General features: G+C 35.1%; 1 protein-coding gene across 3 annotated transcripts in view; it reads right to left on the bottom strand.

The window, feature by feature from the left end:
* PRDM1 (PR/SET domain 1) overlaps positions 1–20,464 on the bottom strand; it is a 124,110-nt gene that overhangs the window by 8,290 nt on the left and 95,356 nt on the right. The window contains exons 1-4 of one of the 3 annotated variants that reach the window (XM_070733297.1): positions 19,939–20,275; positions 18,178–18,429; positions 8,338–8,457; positions 2,559–2,805 (exon numbers count right to left, since the gene is read on the bottom strand). In XM_070733297.1, coding sequence (XP_070589398.1) covers positions 2,559–2,805; positions 8,338–8,457; positions 18,178–18,363 — 553 coding nt within the window. In that variant the 5' untranslated portion in view covers positions 18,364–18,429; positions 19,939–20,275. Of the gene's footprint in view, positions 1–2,558; positions 2,806–8,337; positions 8,458–18,177; positions 18,430–19,430; positions 19,496–19,938; positions 20,276–20,464 lie in introns of those variants that run through there. The other 2 variants (XM_070733295.1, XM_070733296.1) reach the window with 2 other exon arrangements.

The raw sequence follows: 20,464 nt of genomic DNA, 5'->3' as shown, positions 1-20,464 counted from the left end.
TGTTGTCACAAAAATATAATTATTGTTAATAAATAATTATGTTTATAAATATCAGGATCACTAAGTGTCTTATTTAATGGTGAGTACCAATAATAATGGTGAGTAAATGGTTGTTAAGGGAATGGGAAATGGTAATTTAGGGGTTTAAAGTGTTAAGGGATGGCTTGTGATACTGTCCATAGCCAAAAATGGTGTATTTACTTCCGCATCTCTACTTCGTGGAAATTCGACTTTCGCGGACGGTCTTGGAACGCATCACCCACGAAAATCGAGGGAACACTGTATCTCCAAGTCATTAAGCTGCCTTCTCTGCAGTAGTCCATTTCCCTAAAGGCTCCTTTCTTTTCATAGTTTCTTTCAAATGATTGGCTCATTATTCAAAACAAAAAAACTAGGAGTGTCCAAATACATGGGAGGAGAAAAAAATTAAGTAGAGAACAACTAAAGATTATATTCTACTCTTTTATTATTTTTGTAAATCTAATACTAATGCCAAGGAAAAAAGATAATGCTATTGGATAAATCATAGAAAGCTGAAGAAAATACTGGCATAGTATGCATAATTTTACAAACTGAAATATAGATGTTTGCTTCGTGGATTCCATATAGAAAAGACTATACATTCTATTTGGCCTCATATGGATTATTTCTCTGAACATAATTTCGACTCACATGACTTATTTGATGTCCTTTTGACAGTAAGAACATTGGGAAATCAGATTCATATGCCAGTTCTGATTTTTGTGGGGGAAAATAAATCCAAAATCCATTCAAGCATCTCCTTGCACATGTATTAAAATGATCATATTTGTGAATAGCATTTTCTTGGCAAAAATGTACTAAGTAAATTTAATCTATATTTCCATTAGAAATCAAAGATAATTTCTTGTACTAACCTACATATAGACAGACATAAATTACTAATAGTATGACAAAAATTGGTACCAGTGTAGCCCTGCTTTGTGAAAAAAGAAATACAAATAAAGAGTAAATTATGTTTTCCTCAAATCTAGTTGCAAAACCTTTCTCATTTGCAATGCTATTAGCTGCCTGAGATATTTTAATTCTTTCCCCTGAGACCTCTGTGGGTGTATAGTGTCATTTCCAGAGTAAATGCTGATCAACATTTTGAGTGATTAATTTTAATAATGCTGATTCACATTTTTGTTCTAAATAAAATGTCTGTTTTGCCAGAAGAGAACTTCAGAGTTTTACCCCCACACAACAGATGCTAGAATGAAAACTATTATTTAAAATTAGTTCAAAATTTGTTTCTAAATGTGTCACATATTATTGAGACGATCATTATAAGGCCATGAGAATGAAAAGCTTTTCTGCTGTTCCTTCCCTGAAAGTGAGATTCACAAATATATGGGTCCTCCATTAATACATATATTAGATCCTTTTAATATCCGTCTAAGTTAATGACAACCATATCTGCCAGAGATTTTTATAAATTAATTGTATCTTATATAATTAAATGTGCTTTTTTATTCCAAATCTACTGTTAAAAATTTTCATCAGGTCTGTTTATAAAAAAACATTTTAAGCTACAGAATTTAATGTGTTAAAATGCTTACTATTATAAACCTCTGTAATACACTTTAGTTGATTTCTCAAAACCTAAGCATGTCTTGGTTTGAATTTAGATGACAAATTATTTCATAATCTCAGGGTTGCAAGAAGTCAAAAGAAAAAAAAGATATCCCAGAGGACAACAAAGAAAACTGCCCCTGTATTATCACCAAGATAATGTGCGGGGGGGAATGTGGAACTATGGGTATGGGCAAGCATATGCGTGCCCCTCCTTTTGCCATGCAAACCAAAAAAATAGGTTCGCCATCACTGTTCTCAGATTGTGGTGATTTTTGTTGTTGTCAATACATGAAAATATTGGGTGGGATTTTTTTTGTTTGTTAAGCAACAATTTATAAAAATTGGTGATTAAAAATCAACAATAAGATAAAAGTATAAATGGATGTGAATTCAGGAGATTACAAAGTTATGTGAAATGAAAGCTTTGTTTTTTCAATTAAAAAATTATATCAGCTCCTTCAAACATTAGGTGAATTTTCTGAGAAAATAAATCAACCATGAAAATTACGAAAAACTACCAGTCTTGTAATGATATGCATATAAGCCTCCCCAAGAACTCGAATTCCTACCATTAAGATTTTGGAATGCCATTTTTACTTTCTCATTTTTCACCTGTGGCTTTATCATAAAGTTGGGTTTTCCTCTTCCCACTTGGTAGGTTAGGGTTATTGGTATAAATATAATCTCAACAACAGCACATTAACATTCAGATTAAGCTCTGAATCAATCTCATAACAGGATGTTCAGCCAACAGTATAGCTACATTTTTGTCTCCTTAAATGGGGTTATGCTGAGTTGTGTTGTTTTTAATTAAGAAAAGAATGTTTCCTGTTTAAGATGTCTTCTCCTGCAATCATATTTGAACCCCGAGGTTCATCATTCATATGATGATTCATACCCATGATCAACATTCCAGTGACAAAAGATATTTCTTTACAAGGGAGTAAATTTAAATTACTTACTATTCAAAACCACGTTTCCAGTGGAAGGATAATGCAATCTATCTGCAAAGTCCTGACAATACCAGACAAGCAATTCCTGGCCAGGAGGAATAGGCTTGATGGTGTAGAAATAGATGTTCATGCCGTTCTGACATGCAGCCAAATTCTGCTCCTGAACGGAGTGTGCTGGATTCACATAACGCATCCAATTGCTTTTTTCTTCATTAAATCCATCAATGAAATGGAGAAAATCACCACCAGAATAGATCTACAGGAAAGGAAGAAGATATATATATATATATGTAATATAGAAATGACAAAGCCCCAATGACAGTTAAATATATTATTTATTTATTTTAAATCCTCTTTCTATTTATATAACATTATCACAAATGTAGGAAACAAAATACCTGAAACAATATTTGGTCCAAATTAAATGCCTTTCTATCCTTTTGCAATTTTGTTGTGGAGTTTTCAATTAAACTCTGTAAACATTCAATGTTTCTGATTTAAAATGCTACATAAGCGTTGTCAAAAAAGTATTCACTTAAAGTTGATTATATCTCTGTAGAGATGCTACGAGTCATTGTGGCAAAGACCAATTCACTTAATTATGTTCCAGTCAAATATTTTTCTTATCTTTTCTGTTTTTCTCTGTATGATTTCCCACCATCACCACAGATTTAAGAAAATTAAGATTTATTCAGATACTCCCTCACACCAACAAGTCCTAAAATAGCACTAGATAATAATTCGAAGCCAGCCCTTTTGTACAAAAACTGGGTGGGGTAAAGTTGTAGGTATATAACTGAAAGGAAATCTGGAAGCAAATCTGATCTAATTGTTAAATGACGTACTTTCTTCCTTAAATGTTTAGGAAAATATAATTCTACACCATGGGACAGAACAAATAATGGAATTTGAGGCAGGTTTCTTTTCAAAGTGCCTCTGAGATTATGAAAATGAGCAATACGCTGAATAATTGTTGGTCTCTGAAGTAATAATTTGAAAATTACAACTGGGGAAAAAGGTTATTACCTGGAACCAAAAACGTTTTTATATATTTCCATTGAGAAATACTTCGCTCTTTTTTGTCTTGTTCCCATGAACTTTGGGCAAATGGCAAATATATACTTCTGGTTTCATTTTTATCTCAACTATTAGACATGAGGTAAATTAATCATGTGATTTCCATTTAGGATACTCAGTTAAAATGTCATGGCTGAGAAAGCATTTGAGTTTGGGTTTGTTCATGTCAAAACGTACAAACGGCTCTAGTTCCTTCTGTGCTTTTTTTATAGGCCTTTTTGTTTGAATGTTATTTGATGTAAGAATATACTGAGAATTCATTTTTTTAAAAATAACCAAAGTAGCAACAAAGCCAGCCTTTTAACACACACACCCCAGAATCACTTTCTTACTTCCTGTCATTTGAGGCTGAGGAAATACATGTAGCCTCATCAAAGAAGCCTGAGAGATTTTGCGGTGCTTTTGTTATGAGAAAGATGGAACAAAGATTCAAAAATTATGCTCTCTCTCTTTCAAAAAAAAAGCTTGTTAGCTTCAATTTGCAAACTTCCAGGAACTCAGTTCCAATGGTATGCACCAATGTTACATGGAAGACCCCATTTTAAAATGTAAAAGAAAGGTCTTTCAGTCACATTCCAAAGCTAACATAATTCACTGTTTGCTTCCTCACTACACACATGCTGTGCACTGAGACTGCTGTAAAACTTTATTCTGCTGCCTCATCTAATAGTCATGAATCAAACAAGGTTAAAATGTGCTGAGTCATACTACCACAATTACAAGAAATGACATCACCTTGGTGCTTGCACAACATATTCACTCTTTTTCTTTCTAGAATGTATCCTCTTTACGGAACCCAAATGAGATATTTCTGTTCCTGACAGACATTTCTTCTTACATGACATGCTGGAAATTATCTTCCAGTTTCCTTTGCATCTACAGGGCTGTTTTCAGGCACCGAGGAAAGAACCTTTTCTAAGAATCCCAGGCATTGTGAATCAGAAGAGTCAACCCCGGTACTTATCAAGATTTTTCAAAATGCAAGTACTGTAATGTGTGTAACGTGTGTGATGTTAGCTGTGTCATATCCTGTTAGGTAGTCCGAATTCTTTCCCAATAGTTGCTGAATAATTGCAGAGATCAACTGCAAGCTTTCCTAATCTGTTTCCCTCAGCAGTGGGTTCTAAAACGCGTTGCTACCAGTTCTCATTCACTACTTCTGCACATGTGCAGAAGCTTCCCGGGCGGTTGGGCGGAGCCTCCCATTGCTGGCACTAACAGTTCACAAAACCAGGCTGAACCGGGAACAACCCACCACTGGCTTCCTTGCAGATGTGTCAGACTAAAGTCCCCATTGTTGCCAGCCAAAATTATTTATTTATTTTGTCAAACTTGTTCAAGATAATAGATATAGTATAAACATAAATATGAACATTTATTTATTTATTTATTTATTTATTCAATTTTTTAATGCCGCCCTTCTCCTTAGACTCAGGGCGGCTTACAACAGGTTAGCAATAGTACTTTTTAACAGCATATTGCCCCCACAATCCGGGTCCTCATTTTACCCACCTCGGGAAGGATGGAAGGCTGAGTCAACCTTGAACATAGTAAATGGGTGCAAAAAAAAAATGGACACAGTAGGACAGGCAGGCTAGTGCACTTATGCATGCCCCTTACAGACCTCTTAGGAATGGGGTGAGGTCAACAATAGACAGGTTGAAGTTATGAGAGCTTGGGGGATGTAAAAAGAGTGTCAGGTAGTGCACTCCAGGCATTGATCTGTTACTGAAGTCATATTTTCTACAATCAAGTTTGGAGCAGTTTATCTTGAGTTTGTATCTACAGTATTGCGAGCCTGTGTATTATTGTGGTTGAAGCTGAAGTAGTCATTAACAGGCAGTATGTTGTAATAATAACAATAATAATAATAATAATAATAATAATAATAATAATAATAATAATAATAATAATATATTAGATTTGTATGCTGCCCCTCTCCTAAGACTCAGGGCGGCTCACAACAATATTAAAACAATATAACAATGTAGAAATCTAATATTAAAACATATAAAACCCCATCATTTAAAACCATGCAACACATGCATACCAAACATAAAATATAAAAGACTGGGGGAGATGTCTCAGTTCCCCCATGCCTGGCGATACAGGTGGCTCTTAAGTAATTTGCGAAAGACAAGGAGGGTGGGGGCAGTTCTAATATCTGGGGGGAGTTGATTCCAGAAGGCCGGGGCCACCACAGAGAAGGCTCTTCCCCTGGGGCCCACCAAATGACATTGTTTAGTCGACGGGACCTGGAGAAGGCCAACTCTGTGGGACCTTATCGGGCGCTGGGATTCATGCGGTAGAAGGCGGTTCCGGAGGTATTCTGGTCTGATGCCATGTAGAGCTTTAAAGGTCATTACCAATACTTTGAATTGTGACCGGAAACTGATTGGCAGCCAGTGCAAGCCACGGAGTGTTGGAGAAACATGGGCGAATCTGGGAAGCCCCACGATAGCTCTCGCGGCCGCATTCTGCATGATCTGAAGTTTCTGAACACTTTTCAAAGGTAGTGGATAATTATGTGTGCTACATTTAGGTTGAACCATGGGATTAAAATGAATGCGGACAAGGTCAACCAATCCTTGGAGGCTAACTCCTCCTACCATGGAGAATCAATTATATGTAGGCTGATGACACATCTGCCTTATTGAACAACTAAAAGTGAATGAGAACAAATGGCCAAACAGAGTTTCTACTCTGTCTTCCAAATGGATAACTTACATAGGGAAACAAAGGCAACATGTTCTTAAGTTGCAAGCTTCCATCTCTGTTATTCTGTTTTTGTAATGCAGTATTGCAATGAAGTCTCTGAGGCATTACCCAATTCTCTTTTAATATTAGATTTGTTCCACTGCAACATTGTTTTTATTATTGTTGTGAGCCGCCCCGAGTCTTTGGAGAGGGGCAGCATACAAATCTAATAAATTATTATTATTATTATTATTAATTATTATTAATTGATTATTTTTTGCTGAATCCTGATCCAGATGTCTTATGCATACCTGTACCATAATAAAACTTAGGCAAGATGAAGTCTCATAGCTTCAATTCTTCATTTGAGAAACAAAATTGATTCTTCCCATATGGTTGCTGTAAGAGAACACATAATTGATATCATAAAGAATTTGTGTTTTTTTTCTAATGCTGTGCTAATTAGAGATCCAATTTGGTCTAGTGGTCAATGTACTAAGCTAGAAACTAGGAGGTATATGAGATATGTTCCCTGCCTTGTTTTGTTTATCAAAAATTAATAAAGGCAGGGTGTAAATCAGGGGTCCCCACACTTGGCAACTTTAAGACTTGTGGATTTCAACTCTGAAAATTCTCCAGCCAGCTATGCTGAATCCTTAAGTCCACAAGTCTTAAAGTTGCCAAGTTGAAAGAACTCTGTTGTAAATAAAAAAGGACACAGCATTCCTCTCTGTATAAGAGATTCAGATATAATTAAAATTGGAAGAAAAAAAACAATGATACAATGCATCATGCATCATGTCCAAGCAACATCTTCCTTCCAAATCTCATACTTTATGACAAATTTAGTTCATCTTATCTCATCCAATATTTATGCTTTCTGATTACAGTGAAAGAAATTTATTTACCGGTAGCTTAAATTATTGAATGGTGGTAAGATGGAAGTTTGATGCGTGGTCTCTTTGTTTCTAGCCTCTAGACTAAATTGGATCTCTAATTAACATAGCATTAGGAAAAAAACCCCAAATCCTATATCATATTAATTGTATGTTTTCTTACAGCAACCATATGGGAAGAATCACTTTTATTTTTAAAATGAAGTATTGAAGCTGTGGGAGGTCATCTTGCCTAAGTTTTATTAAGGTACAGGTATGCATAAGACATACAGGATTCAACAAAAAATGATCAACTAGCAAAAGTTATCATAATATCAAAAACCTAGGGTTTTTAATAGTTTTTTTTCCATGTACATGCCTTGTAAAATAACTAAATAAAAAAATTGTTCTCTTAATTTTGTTAGTTAACACTGTAGTAACTCAGTTACTATAAGCACTAATTTAAGTATTTATCTGCTCTATCCTGTGAGCAGAAGGAATAGCATCACATTTCAGAGATTAAACTCCTGATTTTGGCAGAAACCATCAAGTTTTAGAGGAGGACATTTGAGATAAAATGTGTATCCCAATTTGAGTCTTTCCTCCTGAAAGTTGGTGGGTCGGAATAACCAAGACACGAAAGAATTACTATTGGCTGATCTGTTCTTCTAAGAATGGAACAATAGTCCCATGATCACTAAATAGGACAGTGATGGTGCACGCTCATGTGGGCTGCAGCTCAAAACAGGAGCTGCCCAGGGCACATGCTCGCGCCTGAAATGAACTTTTGGTTTCCAGCTCTCACGACAATCAGCTGGCTGGTATGCATGCTCAAGCAGGAAAACGGAAGACCAGCTCTTCCAGTTTCCGATACTGACACATGCACGAAGGTCAGCTAATTGTCGTGCACGCATGCGCACCAGAAACTTGAAGATGAACAGACACCGCCATGTGTGCCAGGCAACATGGCTCCGTGTGTCACTTCAGGCAAGCATGCCATAGGTTCACCATCATGGAAATAGGACTATACCAATTCATTAATTTAGCTCATGCAGTTCGAATAATGACAATATTTGTCTCACTGATAACACCTTTAATATTTTGTAATACTTTTATATAAAGTTATTTTCCTTGCTTACCCTCCAGAAATATTTTCTATTTGCATCCTTGGGAACGGTGTCACTGGTATAGATTTCACCAACCAATGGTCCAAAACGTGTTCCTTTGGGGATAATATCTTTGCTAATAATTCCAATAACCTGAAAGAAAAGGAGTTGGATAATGTTAAGAATAAATGCATTGAAAAATGCATAATTTAAAACAATACACTGGTATAAAATATTGTGATTCAAAATGCAATTATACATATTGTTTGCCTGTTCACAGTATTACCATGAACCACATATATCCCCTTCTTCTTTATTTAGAATAACATATTTCAGTAATGAATTGACACTGGAAGTACTTCAAATATGAATAATATTGATAAAGATTAATTTGCTCTGTTTTTGTGGAAATATTTAGATACAGTTGTATAGGATTCAATTTATTTGTAATTCATATCACATAACTAAATTACAATAAATTAACTCTGAAAAATGAACTATAAAGCCAGTTTGGTCTAGCAGTCTAGAAACTGAGAAAGTAGGTTCTTGCTTAATGAACATCATTTAGTGACTGCTTGAAGGTACGATGTTGTGTTCTGACTTCACTGAAGGGAAAAAACCTTCATGCAATTGGCCAGATACATGTGGACAGCACATTATATTTAGAGTGGAGCTTCCAGAGGTATTGGGCAGGAATATACATGCTGTGAAAGCCCTATTTTGGGAACAATATATTCACCATGAAGGTTGTACAGGTTGTCCTCAACTTAGAACCATCCATTTAGTGATTGTTCAAAGTAACAGTAGCACTGAAAAAAAATGAAGTTTGAACGTTTTTCACACCATTGCAGCATTCCCAATTTTGACCTGATCAAAATTCAGCTGTTAAGTGAATGATGCAGTCATTAAATGAATCCTGCTCCTCCCATTGACTTTACTTGTTGGATTGCAAAGGCTGTTCACATGACCCCATGTTGCTGTAGCTGTCATAAATACATGCCAAGCATTCAATATTTGATCATGTGACTGTGGGGAGGCAGTGATGGTCTTAAGTTGCAAGTCACTTTTTTCAGTGTTGTGACTTTGAATGGTTACTAAATGGATACTTGTAAGTTGAGACTATTGGTACCTCAATAGCTTACTTTAGAGTCATTGTATTTTGTTATCCTAAACAGGGAGAGAGATGTATATTATAATCTGAAACAGTGCTTATTAAGGGACAGCCGCTTGTAAAATCTCTCCTATGCTTATTGTGGATTTTACCAAGGACCCACAGCTTTACAGTGTAAAATATATTGGCTGTCCTCTTTGCCACTAATTATATCATGGACTATTTGAGTATCTCATTACATACTGGGGATTTCCTCCCTTCTTCTTGCTTCCTCCACTAGGTCCGCTAAATTTTAATTTGCTTTGAATATTATATAAACAACAGAGTAACTTTGTAAACCAGGAACCATGAATAAGGACTTTTTGAAACTGATGTCTGTAACTTAAATGGAAAGTGGGGGATGAAAATAAGTCGTTTGTTCCACAGACTTGGTAAACATTCATGTTCAAGCTAATGAGTCATGCTATTCTCACACTATTGATTAGTTTCATCATACCTAATAAAATAATAAAAAGATGTAACTGCATTATGGGCCCATTGCACTTAAATTTGAAAATAAGGCTAATAAATTAAACATAAATACCACAGTACCTCCTCCCCTTCCTCGAGTTTATATATATTATAGAACTTCATTAATATCTAGTATAATATTACTTGTATTTAGGAAGGGAAGGATTATTGATTCAAGTTGATTCGGTGGTTATTGAAACAGATGTCCAAGTGCCGCCCTCTATGTTGGTTGAGGCAGGCAGGATTCCCTTGAGTACCATTTATTGGGGGTCAAGTGAAAGGGAGGGTCTTGCCTTCTCTTTCTGCTCAAGATCCCCATGTACAATTGGTGGGCCACTGTGTGACACAGAATGCTGGACTCGATGGGCTTTGGCCTGATTCAGCATGGCTCTTCTTATGTTCTTAAGTTAGGGTATGAGTGAGATTTAACATTTATTCCCATCATTATAAACATCTGACTTTTTTGGTTCATCTTTTAGAAGAAACACATATTAGCATTCTATCTATTTTTTTTATTTTTTTTATAAAGGTTTTATTTACAATTATAATACAGAAAGAAAAAAAAGAAAACAATACAATACAAAACACAATACATCGAAAACACATAATAAAATATAGGCGAGTACAAGATCAGTCTATGTATTCTTCCGAAATTGTGTATACTGTACTTTCTTAGCCCATTTATAGTTATTGTTAAAAATCAATTTGTCTCTTTTGGATAACACTAAAAAATAGAAGCAAAACATATAAGTAACATGGAAAACATGCTACTTATATGTTTTGCTTCTATTTTTTAGTGTTATCCAAGAGACAAATTGATTTTTAACAATTTGTATTGTGTTTTGTATTGTATTGGGTTTTTTTTCTTTCTGTATTATAATTATAAATAAAACATTTATAAAAAAATAATAATAAAATAATAGCATTCTATCTATGTAGTATCCGGAAGATTTTTAAAAATGTATCTAGCTATCAACACGTCTGAATCGATCAGATTTTGTCAGTCCTGAATAGAGCATTTTATCAGTACTTAAATAATGAAAATTAAATGCTATAGTACCATGGTGGCAAACCTATGGCACGCATGCCAGAGGTGTACACAGAGCCCTCTCTGCTGGCACGAGTACCATTGTCCCAGGTCGGATCTCTGTGGCATTTCTTTTATGAGTTTCTGTTTCCCTGCAAAGGACAAAACAGAAGCTCACAAAAGAAAAAAAATCTTACCTCTTGCCATGCTGCCAGTGTTGGGATGCCCTGCCTCCCATTGGCCAGCTGGTCTTCGGGTCTCTGCTGCATAAGCGCACATGTCCATGCATGCGCACAATTGTGTGCGTGCACACCTTTCAGTTTGGGCATGTGCCCATATGCAGTTTGGCCACTTGATGTCTGAAAGGCTCATCATCACTGCTTTAAATGTAAGATTCTAGAGACTAAAGGAAAAGAGGTTCACTTGAACACAGCCAATTTTCTAATCACTGCAGCTTTCTCTCTTGACCAGTTTGCAGGATTTTTTTTTTTTTAAACAGTAGGTTCAGTGAAGGGCTATCAAAATTTTTACTACCGCACTGTGGGCTGCATTTTCTTCCAACATCTTTCAGTGCAAATTGGGTGCTCTGGGATGGAGCTCCATTTTCGCTACCCCACTGCTTCCCCCCCCCTTCGTCCGGGCAGTAGCCCACCCCAGCATGAAAAAGTTTGAAACCCCCTACTATACCAAATAAAGCTTGCCATGACTACTCTCAAAGATTCCTAGGAGTTGCAGTTTTCTAATGTGTTGAAACTACACAAAAAACTACAATTTCCAGTATTATTTGTAGCATAAAGATATGGATGCTAATCTAGTTTAAATCTGCAAGAAGAGGGGAAAAATACATAAAGTAGTAGCACAAATACCTAGGATTTGGCTTGGTGTGAATTTTTTTTAATGAGTCTGAAGCAATTCTTGACATGTTCCCCTAAACTTTAACAAACTCAAACCAGTTGTATATCCTTTAAAAACAAGTAGAAACAAATAGAGACATGCCTAATGGCAGTGTTTATTTTTACCACTCTTAAGCATTTTTCATAGAGGTGAAAAAGGCAGATGTTCTTCTGGCTTTTCCCCATCTGACTTAATTTACATTCTGTTGCAACTTTCAAGAGAAGTTAATAGCCAGTATCTGAATAAGTCTGGCTGTTTTTGCTATTCACAGTTATAAGAGATGCGCTTTCTCTTACATTTTAATTTAAATATATGTTGAAGTTTTCAAAGCATCTAAGAATCGTTATGATTTGGCATTTGTTAAATGAAAAAAAGTTGGGGGATTTTTGTACAATAATTCAAAGCAGGCCCAAACAATATTTCGAGCAAGGTCTTTAGAAAGGATTTAATATGATATGTTAGTTATCCTCATGAAGTGTGTTTATGTGTATGGATGGGCTGGGTATAATGGCGGGGATGGTGGTGGAATGGGTTTGTTTAATGGTATAACGGAGGAAAACAATAGAGGGGAATGTTTGCAATATTTAGCTAAACTGTAGAGTAATATGTGTTAATTCCAGCGATTTCATTCGGCTAAGTTTCATTTTCAGTTAATGCTTAAGAAAAATTGCAGAGTTTCCAGATATTTTTAAACACTGCATGAAAGTTTTGCAATTTACAAATTACTATCAGAAGAGGAAAGGGGAGAATGAGAGAGCAAAACATATATTGCTTGCAATTGTCCATCTTGGGTTTTTAACTTAAGTTTTAACTATTAGATTTGTACTGTATTGTATTATTGTTGTGAGCCGCCCCAAGTCTTCGGAGAGGGGCGGCATACAAATCTAATAAATTATTATTAAATTATTATCATAATTAGCATCTCTCAGGTCTTTTTTCCAACATTACATTTCTTTAAAAACTTCCATGTTGGCCAGAAAAACAAAAATAAAACATAGCCTTCTAGCACCTTAATAAATAAATGGATGCCAAAGTTTTCATATACACCTCATTAGTTGCATGAAATATCATCCTGAATAAATTACAGCTATTATCAAGCATTGGATACACTGGAAGTATGACATTCTTTGAGGAGGAAAAAATAAGTGCAATCAGGGCTGAGAATATATGCACCAGAATTGCAATTGTTTAGGCTTACTCATATATATAAAACTAGCCTTTGATGGATTAATTTCCTTCACAGAAAGGATCTTGGTGGCTATTTTCTTGGTATTAGTTATGTGTTATGTTTACATTTATTCTAAAGAGCACATTAATTTTCTGAATGTGTGAATGAGATACCATGATAAGTTAACAATAATTATTTATTGTAGAATGGTTGCACAAAAGTTATATTTTCAGGATTTAAGTATAGCATCCTCAGATAATATGATATATTATGGAGAAACCCTATAGAAATCCAGCTTTGTGCCACAAATAAGGAAATTGAGTTTCATTATACTTTTATAAAGAAGATTTATCCTTATGGCCTGGTAACATACCATTTTTAAAAAATGACCATAATATTAAAATATACACAACTTTTAAAAAAATACAACTACAAATCAAAAAGCAATGTAAATTAAGCCTTGTTGAATTTTGAGAGAAACAAAGTGATATTTCAGATTTGTCCACTAGGTGTCCTTAAGCACATCTGCTTTGGAATAATGCTGTCCCAACACCACAAATTCTCCACTAACTAATGGGAATGAGAGCAGACCTCCTGAACAGTAAAAAGACATATCTGACAAAGAAACTGATGAAAAAGGAATGTATTAATTCCTTTGCTTTAAAACTGAATAGAAAAGTTTCTCCTGGTGCTATGATAAGTACAATTGTTAGACTCCCCCTCCCCCTTAAGTTGTAACAATTATAGAAAGTATTTACCGGTAATTCACAAAATTACTAGTTAAGCTATTAGCATATGGATATTATTTATACAACATAGAGTCATGTGTCACTGAAGGATAAGACCCTTCTGCTTATTGTTCATAAAAAATCCTGAAATTGACCTACTGAAAACGAAATGTTGGAAAACAAGACACAGCAAAGTGTCTCTTTCTACATTATATATAAAAAAACAAGATTACAGGTATTATAATACATTCTTATTCATTAGAATACAATTGCAACGTGTTACTACTGTTTTAGGTATAAAGTACAGAATTGCTTCTATATCATGCTTCTCTGGTGTGATCCTTAAACTTCAGATTTTGGGATGAACCCTGTTAATTGTCTTACAACTGATGGAAGCAACCTCGTTATTCTTCATAAGAATGCTCACTAGAATTTGACAGAAGGAACTATTAATCCTATTAATTCTCCTGAGCATTAGTGATATCCTGAACAGGCTATTTGCCTTCCTGAATTTAAATAAAAATAAATTAAAAGGCAACTCTCGGTTTTTTTTTTTTTAAAAAGGTCACCAATTTTGGAACCGAGCCATTGTATCACTTATAAACAGTTTCATTGAAATATTTTTGCTCCTTTTATGTTTTATCTATATATAGAATCTACTTCTTTTGATTCTTTCTGGGCATCAGTACCTTTTCTGTGTAACATTCTATTTGTCTGTCACTTGATACAGCCCATGCAGATTTCATGTAAGTACCAATACTCTATATCTTTCTCTAATCTTATTATTAACTTATTAAAATGACCCTTCATAACACATAGGCTGAATGTAGATAAAAGATGCAAGCTATTATTTATTTTAATGATCACTAGCTAATATCACAAGCACATATAACTTAATGAAATAATAACAACAACAAAATAAGAGAGTTGGAAAGGGACCTTGGAGGTCTTCTAGTCCAACCCCCAGCTCAAGCGGACAAATCGTTGTCCAGTTTCTTCTTAAAAGCCATCAGTGATGAAGCACTCACAACTTCTGAAGTAATAATAAATTTTTAAAAATTAACTGAATCTGGGATATAACTACAGTATTAGAAATGCCTGTTATCTTAATCTCCACTTCCCTACTTCCAATGATGCCTTGTTCACTTAAACTTTTCTCTGGAACAATACACAATTTCTTTTGTTTTCAACAACACTGGGAGAATAATGCACTAAAGAGGGCTTACATCCTATAATTTATTCTTTTTTTGAAGGGTGGAGTGAGAGATAATGTTTGCCTGTTGCTTCCTTCTTACATGAACAACATAGCAACAACATTTGCAAGGTATTCAAGTGATAAATATCTATTTAATGGGTCAAGTATACAATTCGATTAAATGTTTAGTTTGATTTTTCTGTGAACAACCATAAACTCCTTATTGGCTGGAAAGGTGGCTTAATTCTAAAAGAGCAAATCAATAAATATTGAAATATAATTCTCTTCAAGAGCAGCTAATAAGGAGGAGTATCTTTTGTGGGTCTAAGTCAGTACAAAAATACAGCATCTAGATTACTTCCTGGAATCAGTCCTATTGAACACAACCTCCCTTTTAAAAACAGTATTTTCTGAAATCTAAAGGTTTTTGATCTGTAATCTGTAAAAAACTGAGACTAGGCTATCATAAAAGCATATTTTCTTTCCCACAAATCTATACAGAAATTAAAATCTGCAGTGAATATTCTTCTGTAGATTCCCACCAAAGGAGTTTGACATGGCTCCTCTGCTGTGATTGGCTGCACTAGAAAGGTTAAATCCCTGGTACTAACCTTTCTATTTGGCCAGTTCTAGTTGTGTCCATTTATATGTGAGTTTTTTTAAAAAAAAATCTGATGGTGTATGTGTGTGTGTGTGTGGGGGGGTGTTAAATCCTTGCCTATTATTTTAAAGGAGTTTAATTTGAGAATATTTTTTTAAAGGAATGCCCATCCCCCCCAAAAATCTACTTGTCCACACTAAAAAAAAGAAGAAGAAAATACTACATCATGAATGTCCATAGATAAACGATACACCTTTGAATGTTAAAAATTAATGTTGCTTTAACATGCCCATACGCTTACTAATGGTAACCATACAATGAAAAACAGCTCCATAAAGTAATCCCCAACAAAGGTCAACCATATGACATGTCTTGCCGTTTCAATAAAAGGTGGGGTTCCAGGATTAGTAAAGCAATGAGAAATAAACAAAAACAAGACACACACAGGTGCACGTACAAAACACAGGAGTATCTGTAGGCTCTAGGAATATTACCCTAAATACAGTTCCTTAATGACAGCATTAACATTTCATAAGCATATTTTTCTCCATAAAAACAGCTCACTCCTTGCATCATTCTATGTGATCATGCCTGAGTAATCCATCCCTGAAAAATAGCAAGGCCTTTGTCTGTCAAAAGTTATAAGCTAAAGCTTATAAGATCCAGTTCCTTTATCATTTTACATACAATATTTTGCGGTATGCCCTAAAACCAAGTTTGTCAATGAACATAATATGCTATGAGTCTTCAGAGAGGGGCGGCATACAAATCTAATAAATTATTATTATTATTATTATGATAATGAATATGTTCTCATTGCATTTGTGTTTGTGTAAACAGTTCAAGATCTAGAGCATGAAGATATTTGGGTTCTGTCCTCTGGTTCTCTCCCTTCTGCCACCAAATTATTCATAAACTCTAATACCAATTAACCTGATATTCTGCCAAATTGACCACGAAGCGGATATAATAATTACAAAGCCAGCTAAATCCAAATCAGCATATTTTGAACAACATACTATTGTATCTTAAATGGTATGTGGAACAATAGTACAATAGTACAATTTATCTCTATTTTTATGATAGCAAAGGGAATTAGAATGGAAAAAAGTTAAATATATTGTCTAGCACTAGCCTTTTCTGTAAAGACACATGGAATTATATTTTATTTTAAAAAATCTACAAGGTTTGTAATTTCCTAAACTATTATTCAATATAATGGTTTAAAAATGATTCACAAATGTATGAATATTTGCCAGCCTATAGCAAGGCAGTATTTTTTTTAGACTGCCCTCAATGAAAATTAAGACTACAAAATGTGTTTTACAAGGGGTATTAGCTAGTTGGTTTTCAGGCCAATAAGCTAAATATACACTGCTCAAAAAATAAAGCGAGCACTTAAACAAAACAATATAACTCCAAGTAAATCAAACTTCTGTGGAATCAAACTGTCCACTTAGGAAGCAACACTGATTGACAATCAATGTCACATGCTGTTGTGCACATTCAACTTTGTTCGGAACAAAGTATTCAATGAGAATATTTCATTCATTCAGATCTAGCATGTGTTATTTGAGTGTTCCCTTTATTTTTTTGAGCAGTATATTATATGTTTAGCTTATTTTATATCTATCTATCTATCTATCTATCTATCTATCTATCTATCTATCTATCTATCTATCTATCTATCTATCTATATTTAAGTTGTTCCAGCTCATCATTCAGTTCAGAGAAGAGCAGCACCAAGAATTAAAACCTTAGAGATAATAGGATGCGCTCAATTTCTGAAAAAATGTTAATAAATTACAATTTATATCAGTTCCAAGTTTTTATCCTGTTTTTGAATACAATAATATTTTAATAACTGGAAAGGAATGAATGTACACCCTTCCCTGAGCTCTGTGGTCAGTTTATTTAGCCACAGTAGCAACACAGGTTATAGCTGTTCCACCACAAGTCACAGGAGAGGGACAAAAAAATGATGGGCTGGCCCTACCATTATTATCCTGCTGAACATCACGCCTAACTATAATAGCTACTCTATATGAAAGAATAAACAGGCAACCAATTGCTCATCGAGGCTGATTTTTTTTCTCTGCCCTTCTGAAACAACAACAAAGAATGCACCCACTCCAGAGAAATGGACTAAAATATACCTGTATGTCCAGCTACCAACAAAATCCCTGTCCTAGATAAACAAGTAATTTAAACACAGGGTATTTAAATGATTTCACTGATCTGACACAATTTTATTGTTTCAGAACAAAAGGGTCACTTATAAGCAATGTATATCCTGTATTTTACAGATGTGTGTGTTTTACAACTATGCAAAACAACTATTTCTAAACTGGTCAGGGATATAAGTCTGGAATTGTCACTAGTCTGCTAAAAACCACATCTTACATACAAATTCCATATATACATTAGCATATCTAGGATACATCAAAATACAGGTCAGGAAGTGTTTGTTCTTTTTGATGCAGTAAAATAGGAATGACACAATGGTATTAAAAGGGAGACATTTCTTCAAGCCTTTCCTGTGCTTTAAGAAAAGAAAAATTGGTAATGCCTATTTCAAAAACAGAAACCAAAAGGGCATTTCGGGTTGTTTTAATCATTCCTGGTAAACCTGTTCTTACCTCTTTGCAATTTCCTGCATATTTGAAAATCAAGTTCCTTGGCAAAGATGATTCGGCTTGAGTTATGGTGCAACCTTCTGCAGAGCTGGGTTCTGTCGGATGATCATTTACAATGTAGGTACACTTGTCTTCAAATTCAGCTTCTGTCCATAGAGTCATATCAGCATCCTTCATGTCCATTTTCATTATCAATATTGTCCCTTTGCGCTGTCCCTTGGAATTCACAATATGTGGGCTACACTGTACGGCAGCCTGGAAAATATATATATACACACACATTTGTCATTCTCTTATTACTACTGCTGGCAAATAGATCTAAATGGCTATCTGGGAACACACTGAGGACATGAGCAGAACAGCTAAAAGTTACACTTTGGGGCTGACTTCCTTGACATACCATGATCAATAGCTAAAGCTAGTGTGTGTATGGGGAGAGAGAAAACGTCCACATATCTTTCAGATTGTTTATTATCTGAATGGGGTGGATGGTGATCTGAAAGCCAAAAATTTGTGCACAACACAGCTTGTTGGAAAACTGCACTAAGAAAGTGTCATAAACAAGGAAAGGAAAAGGAAGGAACTGCTGTCTGCGTCTGAAAAGAGCTAAAAATGGAAAGTGCAGCCTGGAAGAGCGGAACCTGGCTTGCTTTTTCCAAATGAGGAAGACTGAACTTTCCCACAACTTCCAACATATGAACAACTTTTAAAAACAACATCCCCCCCCTACCCTGTATTGACTTCCTCTTATCCTCTGGTATAGAAAGCTCAAGAAGGCTGCATCCTGTTGCTATCACTCCAGAAACAATCCAAAGTAACTAGAAATACTACTCAATTAGCATATGCTTACATATTCCAAAAAGTGTGTAAAACAAAACTGAACTACGCTGAAAATAATCCATGGCTTACAAGATGGACCAAAATACTTCTATTTCGAATAGTGGCTACACAGTCACAAAATTCTGAGACCAGATATTGTCTTTCATCTATGATACAGGTACAATAGTAAAGGCTACCTTACAATGTTTGAATATTATTATTATTGCATAAAATATTATGTGTCTGTCTTTCCTGAGTATCACACTTTAAAAGATACTTAAAAAGCATCACACTTTAAACACAGAAAAGTATATTATCATAGAATACCGTATACTATTACAGATTTATAGTAATACAATTGCAACATTTACCTTTACAACTATCCCTATAACAGAAGTAGCAAACTAAGCTTGCATATTAAAAACAAGTTAACTTACCATTCTGTTTTCCCCAAGTAAAAAGACAATGGATTAGACTATAGCTTTTCCATAAGAAAAACCTGAAGTTCCATAATTATACTACTAATCCTCTGGACTGAGATCAAGTAGGTCATATTCCCAATTCAAAGAAATATTTTGAAAAAAGCAAAAACAACAACAACAAAACACACCCCAAAATTGGGTTCGTTCTGTATTTTCTCACTCAATTCAACTCTGGCCGGTTTAATAGTTCTTCAGATAAATGCTGATAGGACAGATTCTAACATCGTATGAAAAAAAAGCTTCACACTTTACGCGCTAGGAGAGCGAAGTAATAGTGAAACTCAACTGACAGTTGCTAGTAGCAGTGAAAGAATTAATCATCATAAAAACAAAGATCCCTTGAACTTTAAGGCACCTTAGAAAGAGCACTTTCAAGAAAAAAAAAACCGCTTGCCATTGCTTCTTGCTTTGTTTCATTCAAAAAAAAACCTTCTCAAAGGATCTGAAAAAAAAAGTTGCTTACCAAGGTACAGTCCACAAATACTTCCAGCTGGCAGCCTGGCGTTTCAGGTAAGTCTCACACATATCTAAAGAGTAAACATTTCCTCTGCCTTCCACTTGGCCCGTGGAAGCAGGACTGACTCATGCCTCGAGATTTTAACTCTTGTTGCTTGGGCTGGCCTCTCGCTCACGAGTTTTCTCTCCCTGTCACAGGTGCTGCTGTTCTTAGGCTTCAACTTCTTTGAAAGACTGGAGGGCTGAGCGTTTCAGCCTCTACTAGCGAAACAGACTCTTCCTTTCTCCTCCCTGCTACAAGTTTCCAGTGAGCCAGTCATTTCTGATTTACACTCAGAGCTGTCAAGAGAAGGGGGTGGGGCTACACCTGATTATCCAAGTCACTCAGAAGGAATTTTTCCTTTCTGAAAATCACAGCAATGCAGATTTTCCAATTAACACGTAAGCTGATTAATAGGCTGGTGGCAGTGGAATTATCTTCCAAGGGAAGGGGAAATATTTGAATCAGATGTAAAACAGAACATTATTTCTCT

The sequence above is a fragment of the Erythrolamprus reginae genome, chromosome 1, assembly GCF_031021105.1.
Source record: "Erythrolamprus reginae isolate rEryReg1 chromosome 1, rEryReg1.hap1, whole genome shotgun sequence".
Classification (NCBI taxonomy): Eukaryota; Metazoa; Chordata; class Lepidosauria; order Squamata; family Dipsadidae; genus Erythrolamprus; species Erythrolamprus reginae.
Note: the sequence above shows the minus strand (reverse complement) of the source record. Positions and strands in the feature narration are given on the sequence as shown.